Below are 26,425 nucleotides of genomic sequence, written 5' to 3'. Positions count from 1 at the left end.
CTCCCCCAGACTTCCCTCCAATCACCTTCAATTACTGTATACTCCCTCATATTAGGCATTTCCATCCTGGGGAAAAGCCACTCTATCTATGCTTCTTATCATCTTACACGCCCCTATCAAGTCAGCTCTCATCCCCCTTCACTTCAAAGAGAAAAGCTCCAGCTCGTTCAAGCTATGCTCAAAACATGCTCTCCAATCCAGGCCTCATCCTGGTAAATCTCCTCTGCATCCTCTCTAAAGCTTTTACATTCTTCCTATAGTGAGGTGACCAGAGCTCTAAGTGTGGTCTAACCAGTGTTCTACCAAGCTGCAACGTTACCTCACAGCTCTTGAACTCAGTCCCCCGACTCATGGCCAACACACTAAGTGCCTTCTTACCCATCCTGTCAACGTTATCCAGTGACTCTACAAGCTACACATGTCAGACGTATGTGTAACTGAGATGGGGAAAAGTGAAGTGCACTCCACGGACGCAGAGTTCTTTAAGATGTCCTCCCAAAGGCACGATACAGTGATATCATTGCAGTAGGGACCCAGGACTGATTCCTTGCCATGCAGATGTGTTCTTGCAGTTGGACAATAGCTTCTCATATTTATTATATTTCACATTTGCTTGCAAAGTGGAAGGTGACTATTCAACCCTATGAGTCCATACTGGCTTCCAAAGGAATCCTATCAACCCCATTGCCCCTCTTAATTCCCTATAACCCATTTTCTACCACACCCCCTTTTACTCCCCTGACTCTCCTACACGTAACTTACAATGGCCAGCATAACCCGCCACTCCGCACGCCCTTGCAGTGTGGGAGGAAACAGGAGCCTCTGGAAAATGCCCGACATGCAAATTCCACCCAGATAGCAGTGGAGATCTGGGTGAAGGAGGGTCACAGGAGCTGTGAGTCAGCTTCACTACCTGTGCCAAGGTACCCCTGGAATACTGTACATACAGTGCCATGCAAGAATCTTAAGCCTGGTTTATACTTCTGCATCAACACGTCGCTGTAAGGTCTGCATCGCAAACCCTACGCAAAGCCAATGCGGAACTCTACGTGAGAGCTTTACAGACCTCCGAAACTATGGAGGACACATTTCATATGAAAAAAGACGCTCGCGTCTTGTTTACCCTGAGACTACTATGACCATGAAGCCTTGCGCGGGCAGGTGAGTGCGCATGCCTGACGTGCACGAATTGCCGCGCGACGCAGACACATCAACGTACAAGTATAAATGCTCACAACGCGCGTAGGCCACTTGCGTAGGTTATGGCGTCCAGTTAATGCAGAAGTATAAACCAGGCTTTAGTCACATGTATATAGCTAGGGTGCGTAAGACTTTTACACAGTACTGTAGTAATTTTATGTATTGCACTGTACTGCTGCCACAAACAAAAACAAACTTCATGACATGTGAATGATGATGAACCTGATTCTGATATGGGTCTGTATTGTTCACTGAGAGTGGGAAACGGAGCAGGAAGAGGGGAATCATGGGTGGGAAAAGGGGAAGGGAAAGGGGAGGGAGTGGGATGCATCTGAAAGACATTCTGTAATGATCAATAAACGAATTGTTTATCAAATAACCTTGCATGATGTCTCAGGGCTGGGTGTGTCTGCACCCCTGTCACCTCCCGCCCCGGCACTCCTTCTCTGCCACCTGTCCCACACCCCCCCCGCGGCACGCCACGCTTGCCATTCCCAACATCCTTTGCTCCCGCCAGATTTACGAACTTGTTCTCTGCTCCATGTTGACAAATATAGTACTGTGAAAAAGTCTTAGGCACCCTCGCTATATACATGTGCCTAAGACTTTTGCACAAAAGCCTCATCTGAGCAGTGAGAAGGTTTGCGCGTGTATGTATTTACATGTGTGCGTGTGTGTTTGCGTGCATGTGTGTGTATTGTGGTATGCGCACGGAGAAGACGGAACTACAGAAGGTGGCAGTCAAGTTGGGGGAGAACGAAGTGATGCTCTGGATAGTGAGCAGAGGAGAACGTAACACCAGCAAGGAGATTTTAAAAGAAAAAAAAGTTCTGCAAAGTTTAATTTTCTCTGAAGGTGACAGAAGGGACAACGTTCTGCTGCTGGAGATTTGAAATTCAAATTGCATTTGTCGCATCCTTCAAGAGTTTTTTTTACTGCTGCTAGTCACTGGGGTCTGGTACTTCAACTACAATGGAAGCATTTATGAAATATGTGTCAGAATCCAATCTAACCTGGTGTAGGAGGTGTCAGCTGGTGAGATTGGTTTTGTGGTCATTACCCAGGGACACATCCCACTGGGCTACATTGTACAGTGAATAGTGAAAGAGTAACGGAGATATCTCAGTGATGGCTTCCAGTGGGACTGTGATAGCAACGGAGTTAAGGACATTATTATGGAAAGTGCTGGCCATTTTGCAGCTGCGACTGGGGACCGGGGGGAGGGAGGGGCGGCGGGGGAGCTTAGCGGAGCAAAGCAGATTTTCAGTCGAACAGCTTGGCCACTTAGAGTTGTACGCTGGAGAGACTCTAAGTAGTTCATAATGGAATCTCCAAGCTTTTCAATAACATGGTCACTATACGTGCAGGCAGTTGTGGCCCTTGGAACTCCTGGCAATGAAGCAGTGGAAGTTTCTGCCCAGGGCAGTGACCACGGGCTGGGAACAAGCAGAGTGAAGCTGGCAACTCTCGCACTTCTGCTACCTGTCTTCATGTTGGGTGCCTCCATTTACATTATCAGTCTTTTCAAACAGTTGAATGGTGGGTGTGTGGGACGCCCTGCCAGGCGTGAAGGTAGAGGCACATCCATGAGGGACATTTAATAAACTCAAAGATCAATTTAATCCTGTCCTGCTATACAACTCTTCCACACTTGTAACATCCATGTGCCCATCTCAGAGCAGGTTAAGGGGTTGGCACAACATTGTGGGCTGAAGGGCCTGTACTATGTTGTAATGTTCTGTGTTCTATAACACAAGTGGCTACTAAGCCCATGGTGACCACTACCTCTCGCCACCCTTCTTCCCTCCTAAAGCCTCCTCTCCAAATATATTCTAAAGAATTTCTGGTATCTTTATTCACACACTGTAATTTGATAGGGCTATCACAACTGACGTGTAAAGTCCATCCCCAGGCATGTGCGGGGTAACTTCAGAGAACGGTTAAGAATCAATCGCATTGCCATGGGTCCATTGCTGTATTGAAGTCAGGTTGAACTTTCAAACACAAATGGGTTTGTGATAACAGTTTACTGATTTTACAGGCACTATGACTTGTATTCCATTGTGGTTAACATAGCCTCTTCTACTGCTAAGATGAGGCCACTCTGAGGTTGGAGGAGTAACACCTCATATTCCACCTGGCTGGCCTCTACCCTGATGGCATGAATATTGAACTTCTCCCCCTCCCCCCCCCCGCTACCTCTCTTTTTCAATTCCCCATTCTGGCTCCCCTCTTACTCCGTCCCTTCTCCTCACCTGCCCATCATCTCCCTCCTCCTTCCCTTTCTCCCATAGTCCACTCTCCTCTCCTATCAGATTTCCTTCTTCAGCCCCTTTACCTTTTCCACCGATCAGCGCCCAGATTCTCACTTCACCCCTCCCCTCCCCTCCCCCATCCACCTTCCCCCTCACCTGGCTTCACCTATCACCTTGTACTCCTTCCCCCTGCCCCCACCTTCTAATTCCGGTTTTCTCGCATTTCATCTCAAGAGGGGTCTCTGACCAAAACGTCGACTGTTCATTCCCCTCCACAGGTACTAGCTGACCTGCTGAGTCGTCCGGCATTCTGTATGTAGCTTTGGTTAAATGTGTGGGTTTAAACCTCTCCCCGTTGCACTGGTGGGATGGGATCTCGTGCCTCCAGTTCACTAGTCCAGCCCTCTGGATTTCTGCTACAGGAATGCTGCCTGTCCCAATCTCGTCACCGCTCAGTGCCTGCACACATGTTCCCCAGATGTCTCCAGATTATCAAAGCTTGAGTCTTCTGCCTTGCCTCCTTGCTTGGGATATTCCTCTCCCTCAAGCCAACACGGGCCGACAAGCCACAACACAGGGATCAGCACAGTGCCGGTAATTTTGCCTGACTGCACCGTGCATTTGACCGCACCTCTCTCTCTCTCTCTCTCTCTCTCTCTCTCTCTCTCTCTCTCTCTCTCTCTCTCTCTCTCTCTCTCTCCCCTCCCCCCCCCTCTCTCTCTCCCCCTCTCCCCCTCCCTTGCTCCCCTTATCTCTCTCAAGCCTGGCTGAGCTCAGCCAACCTACAAAGAAGGCTGGTGTCAGATTAAAAAAGTAAACAAAATATATAAAGAGATAAAAGAGGGTTAAATCAAGAGAGGGTGCGGCAGTGTTCCCAAGCACGCACTGTGACGCATGTGGGGGAGAACAGGACCAGCACTGACCTCAGCCCTGGGCAGCAGAAGAGGCCGATGTCCTTTAAACATGCAAGCAAGTAATCGTAAGGGGTGTCTGCTTCTGCCTTCTGACTTGCATGATTTCACAGTGAAGGAAGGGAGAGGGAGGAAGGAGGAAAGAAGCGCAATGAGTATGAACATGACACAGTTCACGCCCTTCAGCCTACGATTTTGTGCAACCACCTAACCTGCTCTTAAGGTCAATCCAACCCTTTCCTCCCACATTGCCGTCCATTCTTCTGTCATCCATGTGCCCATCTAAGAATCTCTTAAATGTCCTTAAGGTATCTGCCTCTGTCAGGTATGTTATCACTGATATACAGTACTGTGCTAAAGTCTTAGGCACCCTAGCTGTATACTGTATACGAGGGGCGATTGTTAAGTTCATGGCCTAAGGTAGAAGGAGTCAGTTGTAGAAAACCTAGCACATTTATTTCTCAACATAGTCCCCTCCTACATTTACACACTTAGTCCAGCGATCATGGAGCTTACGGATCCCTTCTTTGTAGAAGTCGGCGTCTTGGACCTCCAGAAAGTGGTCTACAGCAGGGGTGATTGATAAGTTTGTGGCCTAAGGTAGAAGAAGATGAGTTATTAACTTCAAACTTTCTGCATAATCACTCAAAGAGTTGAACTGCACGTGCATATAACAAGAGCTGTATAACTCATCTTCTTCTACCTTAGGCCACAAACATATCAATCACCCCTGCTGTGGACCACTTCTGGAGGTCCAAGATGCTGACTTCTACAAGGAAGGGATCCGTATGCTCCACAACTGCTGGACTAAGTGTGTAAATGTAGGAAAAATAAATGTGCTCGGTTTTCTAAAATCGATTCCTTCAACCTTAGGCCACGAACTTATCAATCACCCCTCGTATCTGCCTAAGACCTTTGCACAGTACTGTAGTAATCTTATGCATTGCACTGTACTGCTGCCAAAAAAAAGGAACACGTTTTGTGACATATGTGAGTGATGATAAACCTGATTCTGATATGAGTCTCTATTGTGGACTGAGAGTGGGAAGAGGGCAGGGAGAGGGGACTCATGGTTGGGAAAGGGGAAGGGAGTGTGAAGCACCAGAGATACATTCTGTAATGATCAGCAAACCAATTGTTTGGAATTAAATGACCTTGCCAGGTGTCTCAGGGCTGGGTGTGTCTGCACCCATGCCATCCCATGCTCCGGGCACTCCTCTGCCATCTGGCCCAGACCCCTCCCGTGGCACTCCACCCATACCATTCCCAACATCCTTTGCTCCCACCAGATTTACAAACCCGCTGTCCACTCCACGTTGACAAATACAGTACTGTGCAAAAGTCTTAGGCACCCTATCTATATATATGTGTCTAAGATTTTTGCACAGTACTATATGTCTTGAACTGTGTTGTTTTGTGGAAGCATTACCGTGCAGGACCGTTCCTGGCAACATGTTCCATGCAACTATCATTCTCTGTGTAAAGAAACTACCTATGGCATCCCCTCTATGCTTTCCTCCAATCACCTTACAATTGTGTCCCTTTGTATATGCATTTCTGCCCTGGCTGTTCACTCGATATGTTTATTATTATCTATTGAGTCACCTCTCTTAATTCTTCGCTCAGCTTATCCTCATAAGATATGTACTCTAATTAATTCAGGCAGCACCTGGTAAGTATGGGAGGAAGAAAGAGAGGGAGGAAAGGAAGGAAGCAGAACGTCAAGAAATGCTAGGAAGAAGGAGCATCCTTGCAGAAAGGGAGAACAACTGGTACGCAAGTGATGCTGGAATTCCAGCACAAAGTGCACAAAATGTTGGAGATACACAGCAGTACACACAAAATGCTGGAGGAATGCAGCATCTAGGACAAGAGTGCAGTTGACGTTTTGGGCCGGAACCTTTCGGCAGGATTGTACTGTACTGTTTTCACAGATGCTGCCCGGCCTGCTGAGTTCCTCCAGTATTTCGTGTGTGTTGCTCAGACTTCCGGCATCTGCAAATTTTCTCTTGTTTGTGATGAGATACGCAGCGGGTCAGGCAGAATCTACAGAGGGGAATAAATGGTCGATGGTTTTGGGTTGAGATCCTTCATCGGAACTCTGATGAAGGGATTTGGCCCAAAACATCAACTGTTTACTCCCCTCTTCAGAAGAATTGGTCATTGGTTTATTATTGTCACATGTACTGTGATACAGTGAAAAACTTCGCACTCCATCCGTGCACCTCATTTCCCCACATCAATGCAGAGTAGTGCAAGGGAAAGGCAATCGCAGAATGCAGAATTTAGTGTCACCGAGAAAGTGCAGTGCAGGGAGACAATAAGCCTCAAGGACCATGATGAAGTAAAGTTCACAGCTGTAAGGTAGGAGGACATCAAAGTAGACATTCAAAGTAGGTTTGTGAGGTGAAGAGTCCATCTTTATTGTACAAGAACTCCATTCAGTAGGAGCTGGGTATGTGTGCGGAGGGTGGAGATCAGCCAGCTTGGTGAATTGCCAGCTGCTTCCTTGCCTGAAGCTATTAGGATTCACGATTGTTCCGTGTCATTTCCAGTACCTGAGTGTAGAAGAGAACAAAACAATTGTTACTCCTGATCCAAAGAAACACGCAATGAGCTAAAGAACGCAATAATAAAAACACACAATAAATATAAATACGTAAGATTAGCTTATCGATTGATTGTCTGTACATTAAGTCACACTAGACGCAGGAGTGTCTGTATATAAGGTGACTCTGACAGGAAATGATAAGGTAGTGGTGGTGGGGTGGATTACTGGGTGGAGGTGTTGGGGAAAGTAACTGTTTGGTGGTCCTGGTGTGGATGCTACTTAGCCTCTTCCTGAATGGGAGTGGGATAAACAGTCCAGGAACAGGGTGAGTGGGATCTTTCATGATATTGCTGGCCTTTTCCCAGCACCTTGATGGCGGGTAGGCTGGTCTTGACTACCTGTTGGAAAGCCCTCCCGTCTGCCGCAGTGCAGTTTCTGTACTGTGCAGCGATGCAGCATGTCAGGATGCTCCCTACTGCGCACCTGGAGAAGGCCGTGAGGATTCATGTACGAAGTCCAGCTCTGTTCAGCAGATGGGTGAGATGGCAGAGGGTGGCAACAGCCTACAAGAGGGTAAGTTGGGCATGGAGTAGGCAAGCAGCGCAGGCTTCATGAGTATCAATGGGAGGTGTGTGTCACTGACACATAGATAACCCCCGCCCCCCCCATATGTTTCTCTAATGTCTCCCCCGTCTGTTTGTTTTGCAGAAGAGAAGCCAGATTGCTCAAAGGCCCGGTGCGAGGTCCAGTTCTCTCCACGCTGCCCCGAGGACTCCATCCTGATCGAAGGCTATGCCCCACCCGGCGAGTGTTGCCCACTGCCGAGCCGCTGCATGTGTAACCCCGCCGACTGCTTGAGGAAGGTCTGCCAGCCCGGCTACCAAAGCATCCTCGTTTCCAAGGCTTCGGGGAAGCCAGGGGAATGCTGCGACCTTTACGAGTGCAAGAAAGGTGAGGGAAAATCCTGCTCCTCTTTCGGACATTACTTTAAGGGTGGCCGGGGTAGCGCGGTAGTGTAACAGTTAGTGTAATGATTTACAGCGCTGCCGGTCTGGATTCACTTCCCGCTGCTGTCTGTAAGGAGTTTGTACCTTCTCCCTGTGACTGTGCGTTCCAGGGCCATGCAGGTTAGGGTTAGTGAGTTGTGGGTATGCTGTAGTGGTGCCAGATACGTGACGACACTGGCGGGCTGCCCCAGCACATCCTCGAACCGTGTTAGTCGTTGATGCAAACAACGCATTTCACTGTATGTTACAATGCACGGTGAGTTCTTGCTCTTTTGGAAGAGGAGTTGGTGTTTCATCAGAAGCTAATCATAGGCACAGGGTGAGTGCAGACTACTGGAGGAGCACAGTGGGCCAGGCTGCAGCTGAGGAGGAAAATGGACAGTCCTGATGAAGGGTCTCAGCCCAAACACTGACTGTCCATTCCCTCCACAGATGCTGCCCGACCTGCTGAGTTTCTCCAGCAGTTTGTCTTTATCAGTATTATGCAAATCTGTCCATATTATGCATTCATATCTGGAGACAGGAAAGTCTCACAGGTTGACCTTGTCCTGTTCCTGTTCAGAGTTTCAATGGTTCACTGGTTCCACTTAATATACAGTGTACAACCTGAAATTTCTACTCTTCATAGACATCCATGAAAACAGAAGGGAACCCCAAAGAACAAATGACAGAAAAACATTACAGCCCCAAAGCCCCCTCTCCCCCTCCCCCACTTATTTCAGCAGGAAGTGTTAGCACCCTGCCAGATCTATGATGAAGGGTATTACTCTGTGTTTACACACTCCCACCAGCACTGGTAGTCTGGTAGGCCTTTCGGTCCAGCTAGTCCATACTAACCTGATCTCCTGCCCTCCATGCCTCTCTCATCCATCACATAATCAAACTTCTCTTAAGTACTACAAATAAACCCACATCCACCGCTTCCGCTGGTCGTTCCACACTTGCACCACCCTCTCGGAGAAGATCTTTCCCCTCGGATTCCCCTGAATAATTTCACCTTTTGCCCTTAATCTATGACCTCTCATTCTCATCTCACTCAGCCAGAGGGGAAGTAGCATATATGCATGAGTTTATTGGGTCCAAGTGTCTTTCTTGGTCTACCAAACAGCTGGAAAGATGGGAGGCGTGACTTTAAGCATGGAACTCAGTTCTGTCTGCAGACTTCACTGAAAGGATCACCTCCCTTTATCTTCCTTCAGCTTTCCATTCATTTTTTGGAGGTAATTGTAACCCCTGCAATGGGAGTTTGAGGCAGATCCTGGCCACAGCAGTTTTAGACTGATGATAAAATGTATGAGCGGTGTTTAACAGGCAATCGATCAGTTATTGCTCCTGTTGTTTACAGTCACAGCCAGCCCTCTTATCTACCAGTGACTGGTACCTACCAAAATCATGCCTTTGTTCCTCGCCTCTACACCTGGAAGAAATATTTTTAAGATACAGAGAGAATAGTCACTTAACCCAAACCTATTAGGCATGTGCCAATCTACAAGCAGCCATTACCAACAGCATTATATCTCAGATGTCTTTGTTCCAGTAGTCAGGTTTCTTCCTCTGCTGCAAGCCACCTTAAACAACTCAACTCCTTCTGTAGCTTTCTTTTTATATTTGCACAGCTTGTTGTCTTTTGCACACTGGTTGAATGTCCAAGTTGGTGTGGTCGTTTGTTGATTCTATTATGGTTATTATTCTCTTATGGATTTATAGAGTATGCCCACAAGAAAATGAATATCAAGGTTATATATGGTGACATATATGTACTTGCATGATAAATTTGCTTCAAACTTTGAACTTTGCCTTAGTGAAACAAACTAGTTCAATTCTTAATCATTGCTCAAACTCTGTCAACAAAGTGAACAGTATGAGCACTGAGGAGTGTGGTAGAACAAGAGGTTCTGGGAATACAGGTATATAATTCAGTGAAAGTGGCGTCGCAGGTAGACAGGATCATAAAGAAAACTTTCATCACATTGGCCTTCATATATCAAATCTCTTGAGTACGGAAGATGGGATGTTATGTTAAAGATGTGTAAGACATCGGTGGGGCCTAATTTGGGGTGTTGTGTGCAGTTTTGGTCACCTACACAGGAAAGATGTGAACAAGGTTGAAAGAGTACAGAGAAAATTTACTAGGATGTTGCTGGGTTTGGAGGATCTGAGTTATAAGGAAAGATTGAATAGGTTACAACTATATTCTTTAGAACGTGGCTTGAGAGGAGATTTGATAGGAGTATACAAAATTACGAGGGGGATAGATAGGATTAATGCAAGCAGGCTTTTTCCTCTGAGGTTGGGTGGGATTACAAGTAGAAGTCATGGCTTGAGGGTGAAAGGGGGGAAGTTTGAAGGGAACATGAGGGAAAACTTCTTCACTCAGAGGTTCATGAGATTATGGAATGAGCTGCTAGCACAATTGGTCCATTGGAGCTCCATTTCGGCATTTAAGAAAAGTTTGGATAGCTATATGGATAGTAAGGATATGGAGGGCTATGGTCCCAGTGCAGGTCAATGGGAGTAGACTGTTTAAATGGTTTTGGCATGGACTAGAATGGCTAAAGTGCCTGTTTTTGTGATGTACTTCTCTCTGACTTTGAAGAGCATGGAAAGAGTGTTATGAAGTTGGGGAGAGATAAGGAGAGAGCAAATGTGAGAAGACTTCAAGTTTGAAAGTTTGATTCCTGGCACCAGATCCACATGGACTTAAGTTCAAAAATTCTCAATCCTGTTTTCCATTCTCTCCATGTTCTCCGTAACCTCCTATCTCTGTAACTCCCTCCAGTCTCTGTAGCAGCCTTCTGCAATCCTCCATTTCAAGCCTCAGTTTTTGTGCCTCCTCATTTGGCAGATATGCCTTCAGCTGCTAAGGACTGCAGCTCTGAAATTTCTCTCCCAAAATTCCTATCCATCCAATGAACTTCTTACCCTCGCCTCCCTTTCTTCCTGTGAGATGTTCCTCAAGACCTAGCTCACTGATCCAAGCTTCTGGGTACCTGTCCACAGTCACTCGACGTGACTTCATTTGCAATGTGGTTAGGTGTCCCTCAGGGAGAGACTTCAGTGCAGTGGTTCTGTTGGCACTGTATAGATGTAGCTTGCTGTCGTTCTGAGCCCTATGATTTCATGTTTAGGTACACTTGGGCACTGAGGCAAGTGGAAACCCTCTGTGTGAGAGAATCAAAATTTCAGCTGCATCCGCCGTTGAATCCTTTCATAGTTAACCTCACCACTCAAGGGGTCACTGTGCAGCTGCTTCCAGCCACCAAACACCTCCTGGTTGGCAGGGTGGAGATACGTGTCTACCAATGGAGGTGAAGGGCGCCTCTCCCTCGCTAACCTGCACGTCACCCTTGGGTGAGGGTTAGCACCTGCTCCGCCCCCCGATCAGGGTCACAGGAAGCCATGGGAGCAGGTGGTGGATGTTCATAAGCAACTGGTGCATATCGCAAGTCCTGGTTATGCAGCCACTGACACCAGGCAGACAATCTCTGAAGAGTATTGATAGTGGCTGAGGTCACCTGTCGTGTGAAGACACTGCCCAGAAGAAGGCCTTTCCTATCCCTGTGCATTTTCCATTCCCATGTCATTCCCATTCCAATGCTATTCCTATTCCATGCTTTTCTCCACTCCAGTTCCTGTGCCTTTCCCATTCCCATATACTTTCCCAATCTCCAAACACTGCTTTCTATCCCATTTCACCCAGGTCTTGGGTCAAAGGTGAATGGTGAAGGGTGAAACGTTTAAGGGGAATGCGAGGGGGAGCTTCTTCACTCAGAGGATGGCACTAGCTGCCAGTGGAAGTGGTGGATGCAGGAAACTTGGATAGGTACATGGACGGGAGGGATATGGGAGTACCATGGTCTAGGTGCAGGTTAATTGGACTGGAAGCATAATTAATGAATTATTTAGAGATACAGCAGGAACAGGTCCTTCTGGGCCAACGAGCTGCAACACCCAGCAGTCCGCTTATTTAACCCGAGCCTAATCACGGGAGAGTTTACAATGACCGACTAACCTACTAGCCGGTACATCTCTGGACTGCGGGGGAGGAGCTGAAGCACCCAATGGACACCCTCGCGGTCACAGGGAGAACGCACAAACTCCTTACAGACTGCATTGGAACTGAACTCAGAACTCTGGAGCACCCCGAGCTGTGATAGTGTCTCGCTAACCGCCTCGTTACCATGGTGCCCAATGGTGATAGCTCAGAACTGACTAGATGGGCCGAAGGGCCTGTTTCTGTGCTCTGGTGTTCTATGACTCTACGACTCTATCTGTTTTCCATCTCTGCTCCTTTCTCTCTGTTCCCAGCCAACCACCCCCACCATCCTTCTCTGCTCCACTCTCTCTCTTTTCCCAGAGCCCCCTCCCCATCCGCTAGCCTATATTTTGCCATTACAAGAGCCCAGCATCTCTATTAAGTTCTGATTAAATCCGGCCTCATGCCCAGTGCGATGGGGAGATCTGGTAAAAAATCCTTCATTCATCAGCTGGTGTAAAGTGCCGACAGCAGTGTTTAGCAAACTCTGCAGTTCAATACCATGTACATCCAAGTGCTGTTTATTTTGCTGACAAGCCTCCAAAGCAGCCAGGTCTGAAATTTTCCCATACCTGGTATAACACCAAGTGAAGAAGGTTTGTCAGCACCATGCAGTAGTGAAGGGCTGAAGGAACGGTTAAAGCTGTATTGCTTTCGTTGCTGTTACTGTGAAGTCCTGTACTGCCAGGTTCAACAATACAGACCTCCTGTTGCACTACCAAGGGCTGGTCTCTGATGCTCTGATGTCTTCCCTCTACAGCCATCAGGAGCCTTAGGTCCCACGCCACCAGGCTTACAAACAGTTATCGAAACATAGAAAATAGGTGCAGGAGTAGGCCATTTGGCCCTTCAAGCCTGTACCACCATTCAGTATGATCATGGCTGATCATCCCAACTCAGAACCCTGTACCTACCTTCTCTCCATACCCCCTGGTCCCTTTAGCCACAAGGGCCATATCTAACTCCCTCTTAAATATAGCCAATGAACTGGCCTCAACTGTTTCCGGTGGCAGAGAATTCCACAGATTCACCACTCTCCGTGTGAAGGAGTTTTTCCTCATCTCAGTCCTAACAGGCTTCCCCTTTATCCTCAAACTGTGACCCCTCGTTCTGAACTTCCTCAACATCGGGAACAATCATCCTGCATCTAGCCTGTCCAATCCCTTTAGAATTTTATACGTTTCAATAAGATCCCCCCTCAATCTTCTAAATTCCAGCGAGGATAAGCCTAGTCGATCCAGTTTTTCATCATATGAAAGCCCTGCCATCCCAGGAATCAATCTGGTGAACCTTCTTTGTACTCCCTCTATGGCAAGAATGTCTTTCCTCAGATTAGGGGACCAAAACTGCCCTTCAGTTATGAACCAGCGTGGATAACTTCACTGACCTCAGCTCCGAATTGATTCCACAGCCTATAGATTCAGTTTCAAGGACCCTACAACACATGTTGTAGTGTAGTGGTTAACACCGCGCTTTACAGTACAATTCCCGCCACTGCCTGTAAGGAGTCTGTACATTCTCCCCCTGACCACGTGGGTTTCCTCCGGGTGTTCCAGTTTCTCCCACAGTCCAAAGACATACCGGTTGGTTGGTTAATTGGTCAGTATAAGTTGTCCCATGATTAGGCTAGGATTACAGTGCCTATAAATAGTATTCACCCCCTCTTGGAAGTTTTCATGTTTTATTGTTTTACAGCATTGGATCACAGTAGATTTAATTTGGCTTTTTTGACACTGATCATCAGAAAAAGACACTTTTGTGTCAAAGTGAAAACAGATCTCTACAAGGTGCTCTAAATTAATTACAAATATAGAACACAAAGTACTTGACTGTACAGCTGGAAGGGCCGGAAGGAACTATTCTGCACTGCATCTCAATAAATAAATAAATAGATGTTCCCCAGCATTATTTATTCACTTTTCTTAAAATTATTTGCACTGTTTGTATTCATTGCTCGACAGTCTTTGTGTGTAGTTTTTCTTTGATTATATTGCATTCATTGAAGTGCAATAGAATAAATTCAAAATGCCCACAAGAAAACTTTGATATTAAATTTACCTTGAACTTTTAAACTGATGTTTTGCATTGATCTTTTTTTTTGCACAGCCTTTTTCTCTCCACTGTATTGTATAATTTATATATAATATTTGTTCTGTGTTGTTTGTACTTACTTGCCCGGGATGTTGTGGCAGGTAAGCTTGTCTGTTTCACTGTACTCATCCACTTGACAATGAACTCCACTCAAATTGGTTGACAGACTCCAGGCCTTTACAGGTAAATGACTCAGTTGGCCTAGAGTTTTGCATCAACCAGGGTTCTCTCAAGCTCCCCCTAGGTAACTCACCTTCCTTACTTGGAAATATACTGCCGTTTCATCATCATCGCTGGGTCTAAATTCTGGAACACTCTCCCTCTTCATCTCATGTTCTCAATATTTATTGCTTGTTTATTTATTATTATTTATTCCTTTTTGTGTTTGCGCAGTTTGTTGTGTTTTGTGTACAGGTTGAACTTTGATAATTGTGACACTCAGATCTTCCTGTAGACTCGCTCCACTGGAGTTGGAGGCCCGCCTCTGTGTGCAGGTGGGGATGCAGGGGGTGAGAAAGGGAATTGTTTTGCCGTTGCTGATTGTTGTGTTTTGGCAGAGGGTTGTTCTACATTGTGGGCACGCTCTGCTGGCGCCAGAATGTGTGGCGACACTTGTGGGCTGTGCCCAGAAGATCCTCAGATTGTGTTGGTTATTAAAACACAAACAACACATTTCACTGTATGTTTCAATGTACATGTTATTATTAAATAAATCTAACCTAAATTTTAACAATTCTCAGCTTTTCTCTTTTTTCTTACAACTAAGGTGCATAGAAACACATAGCCCCACTAAATACTCAAAATATTCTGCAGATGCTGGGGTCAAAGCAACACTGACAACACATTGGAGGAACTCAGCAGGTCGGGCAGCATCCATGGAAACGATCGGTCAATGTTTCGGGCCGGATCCCTGACGAAGGGTTCCAGCCCGAAACGTTGACTGATCGTTTCCGCAGATGCTGCCCGACCTGCTGAGTTCCTCCAGTGTGTTGTGAGTGTTGCTCCCACTAAATACTCCACACGTCAGATCATTTTCTCCATGCACCAAGCCTCTTGTATCATCTCGGTAACCTGCCACCTGCTCACCCACCACCTCACAATTAGATAGACTAGTTTTAGACCCACTCTCCCAATATCTTGTCTTTAAACAGCGTTTTCTGCACTCCCTCCTCACTATGTCTATGAATTGCCCCGAACCTCCATTCTCCAGTTTCAGACTCCTGTATGTTATTGATTCTGTTCACCCTCCATTCACCATTAACCATCTTGTCCCCACATCCTGGCATCTTTCCCTGAAGCCTTGTCTCCCTGGCCTCCTGCAAACCCCATTCCGATTCCTTCGACCCAGTTAGTGCCCACAAAGCATCGTACTTAACCCTTGCTTTGAGGTTAACCTGGTGACACGTTTGTTGAGCAAAGTGCCTTCCTCTGTGTGAACGACATTAGATTGGCATGCAGTTGGCATTCTGGAGTGCTTGGGCTGAAAGGTATTTTGCAATGTTTGGAGCGAAAGCATTAGTGTGGTCAGGCGAAATCCACAGGTTGAGCTCTTTAAAATAGCACTGAGGAATTTTAAGTGAAACCATGAACACATTTGCTGCTAATAGACCAACACATGGTTTCAAGCTTTTCTGTATTCGCACAGCATAGTGTCTGTTTAGGATCAAGAAACTGACAGTCATTTTGCCCACACCCTCCCCACCCCCATCTATCCTCCAGCCACTGATATACAAGTAATCACACACGCGAATGCCAGAGAAATTCAGATGCATGCGCAGGCACGAGAGAAATACATGCATTCTCACGCAGAAGCACACCCATGCCTAAGAAATGCCGACTCTCACACTGTAAACTCAGTCAGCTGAATCATGGGCGCTGGCCTCCCCAGCCTCCAGGACACCTTCAAAAGGTGGTATCCATCGTTAAGGACCCCCATCACCAGGACAGGCCTTCTTCTCATCGCTACCGTCAAGGACAAGGTGCAGGAGCCTAAAGCCACACACTCAGAATTTCAGGGCCAGCTTCTTCCCCTCCGCAATCTGATTTCCGAATGAGTATTCTAAATTCCAACGAGTATAAGCCTAGTTCATCCAGTCTTTCATCATATGAAAGTTCTGCCATCCCAGGAATCAATCTGGTGAACCTTCTTTGTACTCCCTCTATGGCAAGGGTGTCTTTCCTCAGATTAGGGGACCAAAACTGCACACAATACTCCAGGTGTGGTCTCACCAAGGCCTTGTACAACTGCAGTAGTACCTCCCTGCTCCTGTACTCGAATCCTCTCGCTATAAATGCCAGCATACCATTCGCCTTTTTCACCACCTGCTGTACCTGCATGCCCACTTTCAATGACTGGTGTATAATGACACCCAGGTCTCGTTGCACCTCCCCTTTTCCTAATCGGCCACCATTCAGATAATCTGTTTTCTTGTTCTTGCCACCAAAGTGGATAACCTCACATTTATCCACATTAAATTGCATCTGCCATGAATTCACCCACTCACCCAACCTATCCAAGTCACCCTTCATCCTCTTAACATCTTCCTCTCAGCTGACACTGCCGCCCAGCTTCATGTCATCCACAAACTTGGATATATTTATATATTTACAGTTTTTTAAATTATGTACTGCTGCCACAAAACAACAAATTTCATGACATATGACAGTGAAATTAAACCTAACTCTGATTCACACACACACACGGTTGCATATATTGAGGCCATCACACATGCCCACATCAAAAAATGTGAGCACGCTGTCCCATCCACCTTCTCACAGAGATGTACAAATTCATTCATGAACACCCATGGCTTCTTGCTGTGGGAATCTTCAGCTCTCTCGAATTTCTATCTCTGTAAGGCCTGATATTCAAGGCAGCAAAGGATCCAATCCAGTTGACTGCAGAAGGTAACTTGTGGAATAATAGTTGCCCAGATTTGTTTTAAGCTTCAGTAACTGTTAAAGTCAATGCAAGATCTTCATATACTGTAGGTAGAAGTAGGTGAAGGATCAGGAAAGGTCTAAGGAGTTGATTACTGGGTTTGTGCTGGCATAGGTCGTCCCTCTCACCTCACTAGCAGAAGATACTGTAAATTCACACTTTCTCGGGCTACACTGGTGGGGCAAGCTCGGAGTGAGATGTAGGGGTAACTATCAGTCATTGTGTGTTGACAAATCTTTGCCTCAGAAAGACTGTATTCATAGAAATATGAGTATCAGTGACACAGTAAGAGACCATTTGATCTCTCACGTTCATGCTACCCTATGAAGAGCCGTCGGGGCAGCTGCCAAGTTCACAGCCTTAAATTATGACAATTGGCCAGCTCATCTGGGTACTTTTGAAATGCTGGAGCTTTTGGCCCACCAGAACTTCAAACACCATGTGTTCCACTTCCCCTTCATCCTTCAGGTTTCCTCAGGTCCCTAGTCTGTCTGTTACCTTAAACCTTTGGTTAAGGGCGGTTCATCCTACTCAACATACAAGACTCTGGAGGAACTAAGTGGGTCAGGGAACATCTGTGGAGGAAAATGAGCAGTCAATGTTTCAGGTCAAGACCCTTCATCTGGACCGGAAAACGTTGACTGTTAGTTTCCCTCCATAGATGCTGCCTGACCCACTGATTTCCTCCAGCCCTTGTGTGTTCCTCCAAGTACCAGCATCTGCAATCTGTTGGTGTCTTCAGTTCATCCGTCTCATTCACCCAAATGAACCCCCCCCCACCCCCACTGAGTTCCCTTCTTCCTCCCTCTCCAGGAATTAACCCTGGCCAGACCGCTCTAGCTTGGTAACCAACACGGAATAGTGAGATGAAAGTTACCTAGGTGCCCTTGGAGAAGGACTACGCGATATTCATGGGCACAATGGAGAATTTCGGGAATGATGGGCCTCTCAGGGGCTCGAGTGTGTTGTAGAGAGTAATATTGTATTTTAATTTGAAGCTGCAAATAATCTGTGAATTCACCCATGATATGCCTCCTTGTCCTCCTCCCCCTCTCCCCACCTTTTTCTGCCTTCTTCCCCCTTTCTTTCCGGTTCAGATGAAGGATCTAAGCCCAAAACTTTGACTGTTTATTCCCCTCCATAAATGCTGCCTGTTAAGTTCCTCCAGCATTTTTAGTGTCCTGCTCTAGATTTCCAGCATCTACAAAATCTCTTGTGTTAATAGTTTAAGAAGCCCTGATTATTGAATGATGTAGCGTTGTTAGTGAATTAAAAAAAAGAATTGGTGTAAACTGGAGGTTGATGGTCAGTACAGACTCAGTGGGCTGAAGGGCCTGTTTCTGTGCCGTATCTCTCTATGATTCCCTCTACATATGGGGGAGCCAGGGAGCCCCCGTACACCAAGTCTACCAAGTACCCAAGTTTGTTAACTCTTTGTATCATCCTGTGCTGGACAAAGAGTGGGGATAATGTAACCAGCGTTGACATTTTCTTTTGCCTCCCGTAGTCTACAACGTGGACTGCAGCACAGTGGAGTGCCCCGCCAGTCAGCAGGTTGACTGCCCTCCCGACAGCCAGGAGACCCCGCCCCGACTGACCGCCGACGGCTGCTGCACTCTCCCGATACGGTGAGTCTCTCACTTGGTGATGTTCAGTGAGGGGGATCGACTCTGGAAACGTACAGGGGTCGAGAAGATCCGATCGCAACAGTTACTTTCAATACAGTGGCAAAGTGCACTGCGCAATAGAGGACGATGAAACAGGCTGGCCCAAGGTTGCTTGAATTATAACAGGAGAGAGAACAAGGCCTGGAGAACTTAGAGGTAATGAAAAGGGTCCAACAGGGTCAGGTGAGAAAAATGTTTCCACCTGTTTAAAACTGTAGGTCATAAATATAACCATTAAATTATGAGGGGTAAAGACAGTGTAACTCCAAGCAGGCTTTTTTCCGTTGAGGTTGGGTGAGACTGGAGCTAGAGGTCATAGGTTAAGGATCAAAGGTGAAATTAAGGGAAATATGAGGAGGAACTTCTTCACTTGGGGTGGTGAGAGTGTGGGATGATGTTCCAGTGGAAGTGGTGGGTGCAGGGTCGATTTCAGTACTTAAGGTAAGTTTGGATAAGTACATGGATGGGAGGGGTATGGAGTGCAGGTCTATGAGACTAGACAGAATAATAGTTCGTCATGGACTAGATGGGCCTGTGTCTGTGCTGTAATGCTCTATAACAAAATGCAAGGATTCACCTTCAATCCTGACCTCGGGCCTGTGTCTGTCTGCATTTTGTCCAGACTTCCCATGGTTCTATGGCTTTCCTCTGGATGCTCCCGTCTCTTCCCACATCCCAAAGACATGTAGGTTCGGTAGGTAAAATGGCCACTGTAAATGTGCAGGTGGATGGTAGAATAGGGTGGGGTTTATGGGAATATCCTGTATTGAGGATCAGAGCCTTGAGGGAAAAAGGTGGTTCAATACTTAAGAGACTGAAGCACATATCAGTCAAATCTTGGTAATTGTTTCCAATGCTTTTTCCCAATATTGGTTTATTAATTCACCACAATACGTTTGTGCCACTTAATGGAACATGTAATTAAATCACCAAAAAGACTATGACATGCAGGCCATTCAATTCTTCCTGCTCGTGCCGTAGGAAAACAGATTTCCTAATCCATTTTGCAGCACGAGGTGTGGAGCCCTCTAAGTCTCTGAATAAGTATCTAAGTACTGTTTCAATATGCTGGAGGCTTATGTGTGTAAAATTTGTTTCTTCCTCCTCCCTCTAATTGTTCTGCCAGTTACTTTAAACTGAAGCCTCTTTGGTTAAAGGGGGTAGGTCCTTGCTATTTCAGCCCCTCACGTTTTCTAGTTTAGGGAGCCAGCATTGGCAGCGAGCAGTCCCCAGATCGTGTGTGGCACGTGGCCAAGTGGTTAGGGCGTTGGGTTCACGAGGGTTCGAGTCTCGGCCAAGGCAGCGTGTTGTGTCTTTGAGCAAGGCACTTAAACACACACTGCTCCAGTTCACCCAGCTGAAAATGGGTACCAGCAAAAATGCTGAGGGTTAACCTCGCAATAGAGTGGCGTCCTATCCGGTTGGGGGGGGGCGGAGTTTTGTACTCTCAGTCGCTTCACACATAAGCACAAGGCTCAGGACAGACTTTAACTTTAAAAAAAAACTCCCCAGATCAGCCCGGCATGGTGCTTTTCTCTGTGCCATCTTTAACCAACCTCCATAGACCATCAGTTTATGCCACACCATGCAATATCCAATGGTGAATTAATATGAAATTAGGGATACCTCTAACTATGTATCACATAGACCACCAGAGTGATCAGATGACAGGGTTCCCTCTCTTCCTGAAATGGCAGAGAGAAGGGACACCAGAGATCTGGCAGGTGCATGAGTTCCTGAGCAACACTTTCAAGTTGAAACCGTTCAACAAGACCTCATGAAGTTCATCACCTCATATGTCTTGATAAAGGGATTTGGCCCGACATGTCGACTGTTTATTTCCCTCCTGTATGACCTGCTGAGCTGATGCGGCCTTTTATTGATCCTTTTATGGTTTTGGATTTATTGAGAATGCCTACAAGACAATGAATTTTTTGAAAATGGTACATGGAGCTTAGAAAACTGAGTGCTATGGGTAACCCTAGATCATTTCTAAAGTAAATACATGTTTGGCACAGCATTGTAGGCCAAAGGGCCTGTATTGTGCTGTAGGTTTTCTGTGTTTGCACAGTACTGTCTTTGACACATAAGCATATAAAGCTAGGGTGCCTAAGGTGTTTGCACAGTAGTGCAGTAAATTTATGTATTGCACTGTACTGTAGCTGGAAAAAAAATTATGACCTACGAATGACCTGGATGAAAATGTAGATGGGTGGTTAGAACGTTTGCAGATGATACCAAGATTGGTGGAGTTGTGGATAGTGTAGAAGACTGGCAAAGGATACAGCCCTGATATAGATCAGTTGCAGATATGAGCAGGGAAATGGTAAGTGGAGTTCAACCCAGATAAATGTGAGGTGTTGCATTTTGATAGGGCAAATGCAAGGAGACAGTACACTGTTAAGGGCAAGACCCTGAGCAGTGTTGATGAGCAGAGAGATCTTGGGATCCAAGTTCATGACTCCTTGAAAGCGGCTACACAGGTTGATAATGTGGTTAAGAAGGCTTATGGAATGCTTGCTCTCAGTCGAGGAATTGAGGTTAAAAGTCAAGAGGTTATGTTGCAACTTTATAAAACACTGGTTAGGGCACATCTGGAGTATTGCATACAGTTCTGGTCACCCCACTGTACGAAGGATGTTGAGGCTTTGGAAAGGGTGTAGAAGTGGTTTACCAGGATGCTGCCTGGTTTAGAGGGCATGTGCTATCATGAGAGGCTGAATAAACTTGGGTTGTTCTCTCAGGAGCGGTGAAATCTGAGGGGAAATATGATAGAAGTTTACAAGATTATGAGAGGAATAGATAGAGCAGACATGGAATATCTGTTTCCCTGGTTTGAAATGTCTTAATGCCAGAGGGCATGCATTGAAGGGGGGGGGTAGGTTCAACGGGGATGTGAGGAGTAAGTTTTTTACACAGAGAATGGTAAATGCCTGGAATGTGCTGTCTGGTATGGTGGTAGAGGCAAATATATTAGAGGCTTTGAAGAGACGTTTGGATAAGCACATGGATGTAAGGAAGATGGAGAGATATGGGCATTGTGTAAACAGGTGGGATCAGTGCTTCGGTGTTTTTGATTTGCTCTTTAGCTGGTTCAGCACAATATTATGGGCTGAATGGCCTGTCCCTGTGCTGTACTGTTCGATGTTCTGATTTGGGTCTCTAACGTGAACTGAGAGTGGGAAGGGAGCAGGGATAGGGAAATCAGAGGGGAAGGGAGTAGGGAAGCACCAGAGAGACATTCTATAATGACCGATAAACCAATTTTTTTGGAATCAAGTGCCCTTGTGTGGTGCATTAGGGCTGGTTGTATCTGCAGCTGTACCGTCCCGTTCCCCCCCGGGCCCACCCTCTCTGACCACCTGTGCCACACCCCTACCACGGTGCTCCACCCTCGCCATTCCCGACATCCTCTGCTCCCACCAGATTTCCAAACTCGCTCTCCAGTCCACATTGACAAATTCAGTACTGTGCAAAGGTTTTAGGCCTCGCAGCTAAATTAATGTGCCCAAGACCTTACACAGTACTGTAGGTCGTGAAATTTGACATTTTGCAAGACGGCACAGAGCATAAAAAATCTATAAGTTACAAAAAATAAATAAATAAATTCCGTCCTATGGGATATTAAAGCCCACACATTGGAAAATCTGATACCTTGGATGGAAGAGAAGATTACCTTTAAGAGGCCAGTTGGTGAAGAATGTTAGAACATGGAGTGGCACAAGTACACGAGCAAACACACACAAGATGCTGGAGGAACCATCTGTGGAATAAACAGTTGACGTTTTAGACCAAGACCCTTCATCAGGACTCATAGGGGCTGCCTGTCCTGCTCTGGATTTCCAGCATCTACACAATCATGATGAGCTGCTCCATTGCGAAGTCTCTTCGCGGTATGCCTACACTGAGGAAGTTTGAATCTTCCCTTTCATAGGTGCTGAGTTCCTCCAGCATTTTGAGGCGCTTGCCCTGGTTTTCCAGCATCTGCAGAATCCCTTGTGTTTATGATTTAAAACAGTAAGAGGTTTTTTTCTGCCGACCTTGTCTGCACTGAACACAGTGCCAAATTAAATTAAGTATCTTCTGCCTGCACATATCACTCCATTTCTTGCAAATTCCTGTGTCCCATGCTCTAGAGAAAATAATCTTAAATCTCCCTATAGCCCATACCCTAATGTTCTCTCGGAGACTTGAATGAATGCGTCAGTTGTGCTCCTACACAGGCACAGGTCTCAGCGTACTACTGCCTCCCACTCACTGTTTCTGGTTTATGCTCCAGGTGTGAGTGTTTGCCGGGGATCTGCCGCGTCCCTAAGTGTGAGCCTGGTACGATGCCTCGGATCGTCTCTCCCGGTGACGGCATGCCGGGCAACTGCTGCGATCGATTCGAGTGCATCAATGGTAAGTGCAGATTTAACACAAAATGCCATCAAAGGCCGCTGTGGAAAATACCGCATATTTTCCCCGGCAGAGGGGAGGGTGGAAGTGCAGTGGAGGGAGGGGAGCCTGTGGCAAACAGACTCGAAGGAGAAGCAGGGCTATTGAGGAGATGGGATGAAGTTGGTATTTATTGATAATACTTCAGTCTAATTAAAAAAGGTGTCTAAACAGCGTTTGTGTTTAAGTGTTTGGAAAGGTCTTAAATGCTTTCTACAAAATCTGGTTGATGGCCTTTACAGTGAAGTAGCTTTACATCTGTTTTATTATTCTGTTTACACTTTGCCTATTCCAAAATATAGGTAAAGAATTTTTTGAAGAGAATGGCAATAGGAAAAGCCATTTGTTCTCAGGGCAACCCTCACACAAAATGCCGCAGGAACTCAGCAGGTCAGGCAGCCTCCAAGAAGGGGAACAAATAGCCCACGTTTTGGGCTGAGACACTTCGTCGGGACTGCAAAAGAAAGGGGAGGATACCAGAGTAAGAAGGTGGGGTGAGGGAGAGAAGTACAAGCTGGCAGGTGATACGTCAAGCCAGGTGAAGGAGAGGTTAAGTGGGTGGGGGGTGAACTGAGGAGCTGGGAGGTGATAGGGGAGAACGTAAGGGGCTGAAGAAGAAAGAATCTGATAGGAGAGGAGAGTGGACCATGGGAGGAAAGGAAGGAGGAGGGGCAAAGTGGGAGGTAGAATTAAAATGGATGGCCACTGGGAAATCCTGCCTGCGGTGGCAGGCAGAGGTGAAGTTGCTTGACAAAGCAGTCCCCCAACCTACGTCAGGTCTCTCCGATGCAGAGGAGACTACACTGGGAACACCAGATGCAGCAGGTGACCCTGATAGACTTGCAAGTGGAGGTGAGTGAGGAGGATTTGTTCTCAGGGTTGCAAACCCTTCTCTACCCTCCCTTCCGCAAGGTTCACTTGGATTGGGGAAGCCTTCTCCATTTTTATTTACCCTCATGAATTTGGTGACTGTCTTGTTCTGTGTGGTATGAGAGTTTCTGTGTGAACTGCTGCAGATCTTGCGGTGAAGGTTCTACAGTGGTGATACTAGACAGAGAATTGCCACAGACTAACCCAATGGTGAAGGCTCGACAGCAGAGGGAGATATCTCTGAATGACGTCGGAAGCTGGGCAGCCCATTGAGTTTATGCCATCTTGCATAGCAATCCACTCTCCCATGTAAACTATTCTCCCCCACATCCAAACTCCAGCGAGTACAGGTCCAGAGTCATCAATCACTCCTTGTATGTTAACCCCTTCATTCCTGGAATCATACTTGTACATCTCCTCTGAACCCAATGCCTGCACATCTTTACTTTAATAAGGGGCTCAAAACTGCTGACAGTGCTCCAACTATGGTCTGACCAATGCCATATAAAGCCTCAGCATCACATCCTTGCTTTTATATTCCAGTCCTCTTGAAATGAATGCTAACATTACATTTGCCTTCCTTACCACCGACTCAACCTGCATGTTCACCTTTAGGGAATCCTACACAAGGACTCCCCAGACCCTTTGCAGCTCTAATTTTTGAATTTTCTCCCTGTTTATAAAATAGGCTGCACCTTTATTCCTCCTCCAAAGTGCATGACCATACAATTCCCTACACTATGTTCCACCTGCCAGTTCTCCCAATTTGTCTTAAGTCCTTCTACAGACTCTCTGCTTCCTTAACACTACCTGCCGCTCCACCTATCTTTGTACCTTCCGCGAACTTGACCACAAAGCCATCAATTCCGCCGTCAAACCATTGACATATAACATGAAAATAAGCAGTCCCAACACTGGCCCCTTCAGGACGCCACCAGTCACTGGCACCCAACTTATTTATGGAGGTGGGAGGGTAGGAAAACACTAATCGTACTGGAAAGAATGTATTTTGCAAAGCTTGAAGGATGCCTTGGCTATAACATTTATTATTGCTGTGGTATTCACAGTCAACATAGCAACACTGTGCACCAGCAGAAGTTAGCGATTTAAATATAGCCCAATGTTTAGACCTTGAGGCAAACTAAATATAGAGAACGCTGCGCTGTGTCTCACTGAAATGCCTGGCACGATGACAATAATGTCTGGAAGGATAAATGAGTCCAACTGATAACTACACAATTAACCTACGCTCTGTGCGCTGACATTTAGTCAACTCTAAAAGAGAGCAGTTCAGAAACGTTTTGCTGTTTGAAGCTCCCCACATCCTCTCATCACACTTTTGGTTCAACAACACAAAAGTAAGATACTGCGTTTGTGGAAACTTAGAAAGAAAGCACCTAGCATTAAAAAAAACTAGAATAATTACTGCATACCACGGACGCTGGGAGACGTAGAGTCGTGTGTGGCGAGAGAGATTTCAACAGAAGCCAGTCGGGGCAGTCTGCACATCACAGATGGCTGTGGGACGCTGGATTGTGTATAGCAAGAGAGGTTTCAATAGAAATAAGTGGTGGCAGTCGAGACACTCTCTGCACCACGGATCGCGAGGAGATGTCGGATTATGTGTAACTAAGCCCCTGGCAAGGGTCAATAAGAAGTTGGGTTTAAGCAGAGCGGCCATGGTGAAAATACTCAGAGGTTCTGACAGTACCTACGTATATTGAGAAAATCAGAGTTTTAAACTGATAGACTCTCAGCTGAAGGTACTTGATACAACCTATCAGCTGCCTACATATTAAGGAACGGAAGAAATAAGGAGCAGGAGCAGGCCATTCATCCTCTGAAACCTGTCCGGCATTCAATGACCGATTTGCCTCAGGGTTCATGTCCTCTTCTGTACCGGTTCCCAAAGCCTTCAGCTGGTTTATGTCGAAGGGAGACAAGTGTAGTACTGCCCTCATCTGACAAACACGTACCTCAGGAGGTATGGAGCTCCATCACATGCAGCAGCCAGGCCAGCTTCCCTTCCAATCCTTGTCACCATGATAGGGCAGGTCAAGGGTTTGCTAGTTCAAGTCCTATTCAGTGCCTTGAGCATGAAAACCCAGGCTCCATTCTTTTGCTGTTCTGAGGAAGTGCAGCCTTAGGACATAGAACAAAGAACATGACCATCCCTTTGGCCCACAATCTTCCCTTCTAGATGTTCGAAACCTCTTTAGACCCTCAGATAGATTCAAAGAGCAGGGAGCTTCTCCCTCATGTCAAGGGTCATGCTCGTCTTCAATGAACACTTCCAAAACAAAACAGTTCATCTGCCCATTACTTTGTTGATGTGGGCAGAATCTTACCACGCATACTCTGCTCACAGTGTTTCCTAGGCCCCGGGTTACAGCAGAGTCCTCACTTCAGATGTACTTCACTGACTGTAAGGAATGACCTTGAAAGGTGCTGTGTAAACA

At 46.4% G+C, this 26,425-nt stretch overlaps 1 protein-coding gene across 2 annotated transcripts in view; it reads left to right on the top strand.

The window, feature by feature from the left end:
• Positions 1 to 26,425, top strand: part of crim1 (cysteine rich transmembrane BMP regulator 1 (chordin-like)) — a 278,667-nt gene that overhangs the window by 121,355 nt on the left and 130,887 nt on the right. For both annotated transcript variants that reach the window (XM_063055529.1, XM_063055527.1), the window contains exons 3-5: positions 7,626 to 7,868; positions 18,500 to 18,620; positions 22,939 to 23,060. In XM_063055529.1, coding sequence (XP_062911599.1) covers positions 7,626 to 7,868; positions 18,500 to 18,620; positions 22,939 to 23,060 — 486 coding nt within the window. The remainder of the gene's footprint in view (positions 1 to 7,625; positions 7,869 to 18,499; positions 18,621 to 22,938; positions 23,061 to 26,425) is intronic.

The sequence above is a fragment of the Mobula hypostoma genome, chromosome 8 (assembly GCF_963921235.1).
Source record: "Mobula hypostoma chromosome 8, sMobHyp1.1, whole genome shotgun sequence".
Taxonomy (NCBI): Eukaryota; Metazoa; Chordata; class Chondrichthyes; order Myliobatiformes; family Myliobatidae; genus Mobula; species Mobula hypostoma.
This window is presented reverse-complemented; position numbering and strand designations above follow the sequence as displayed.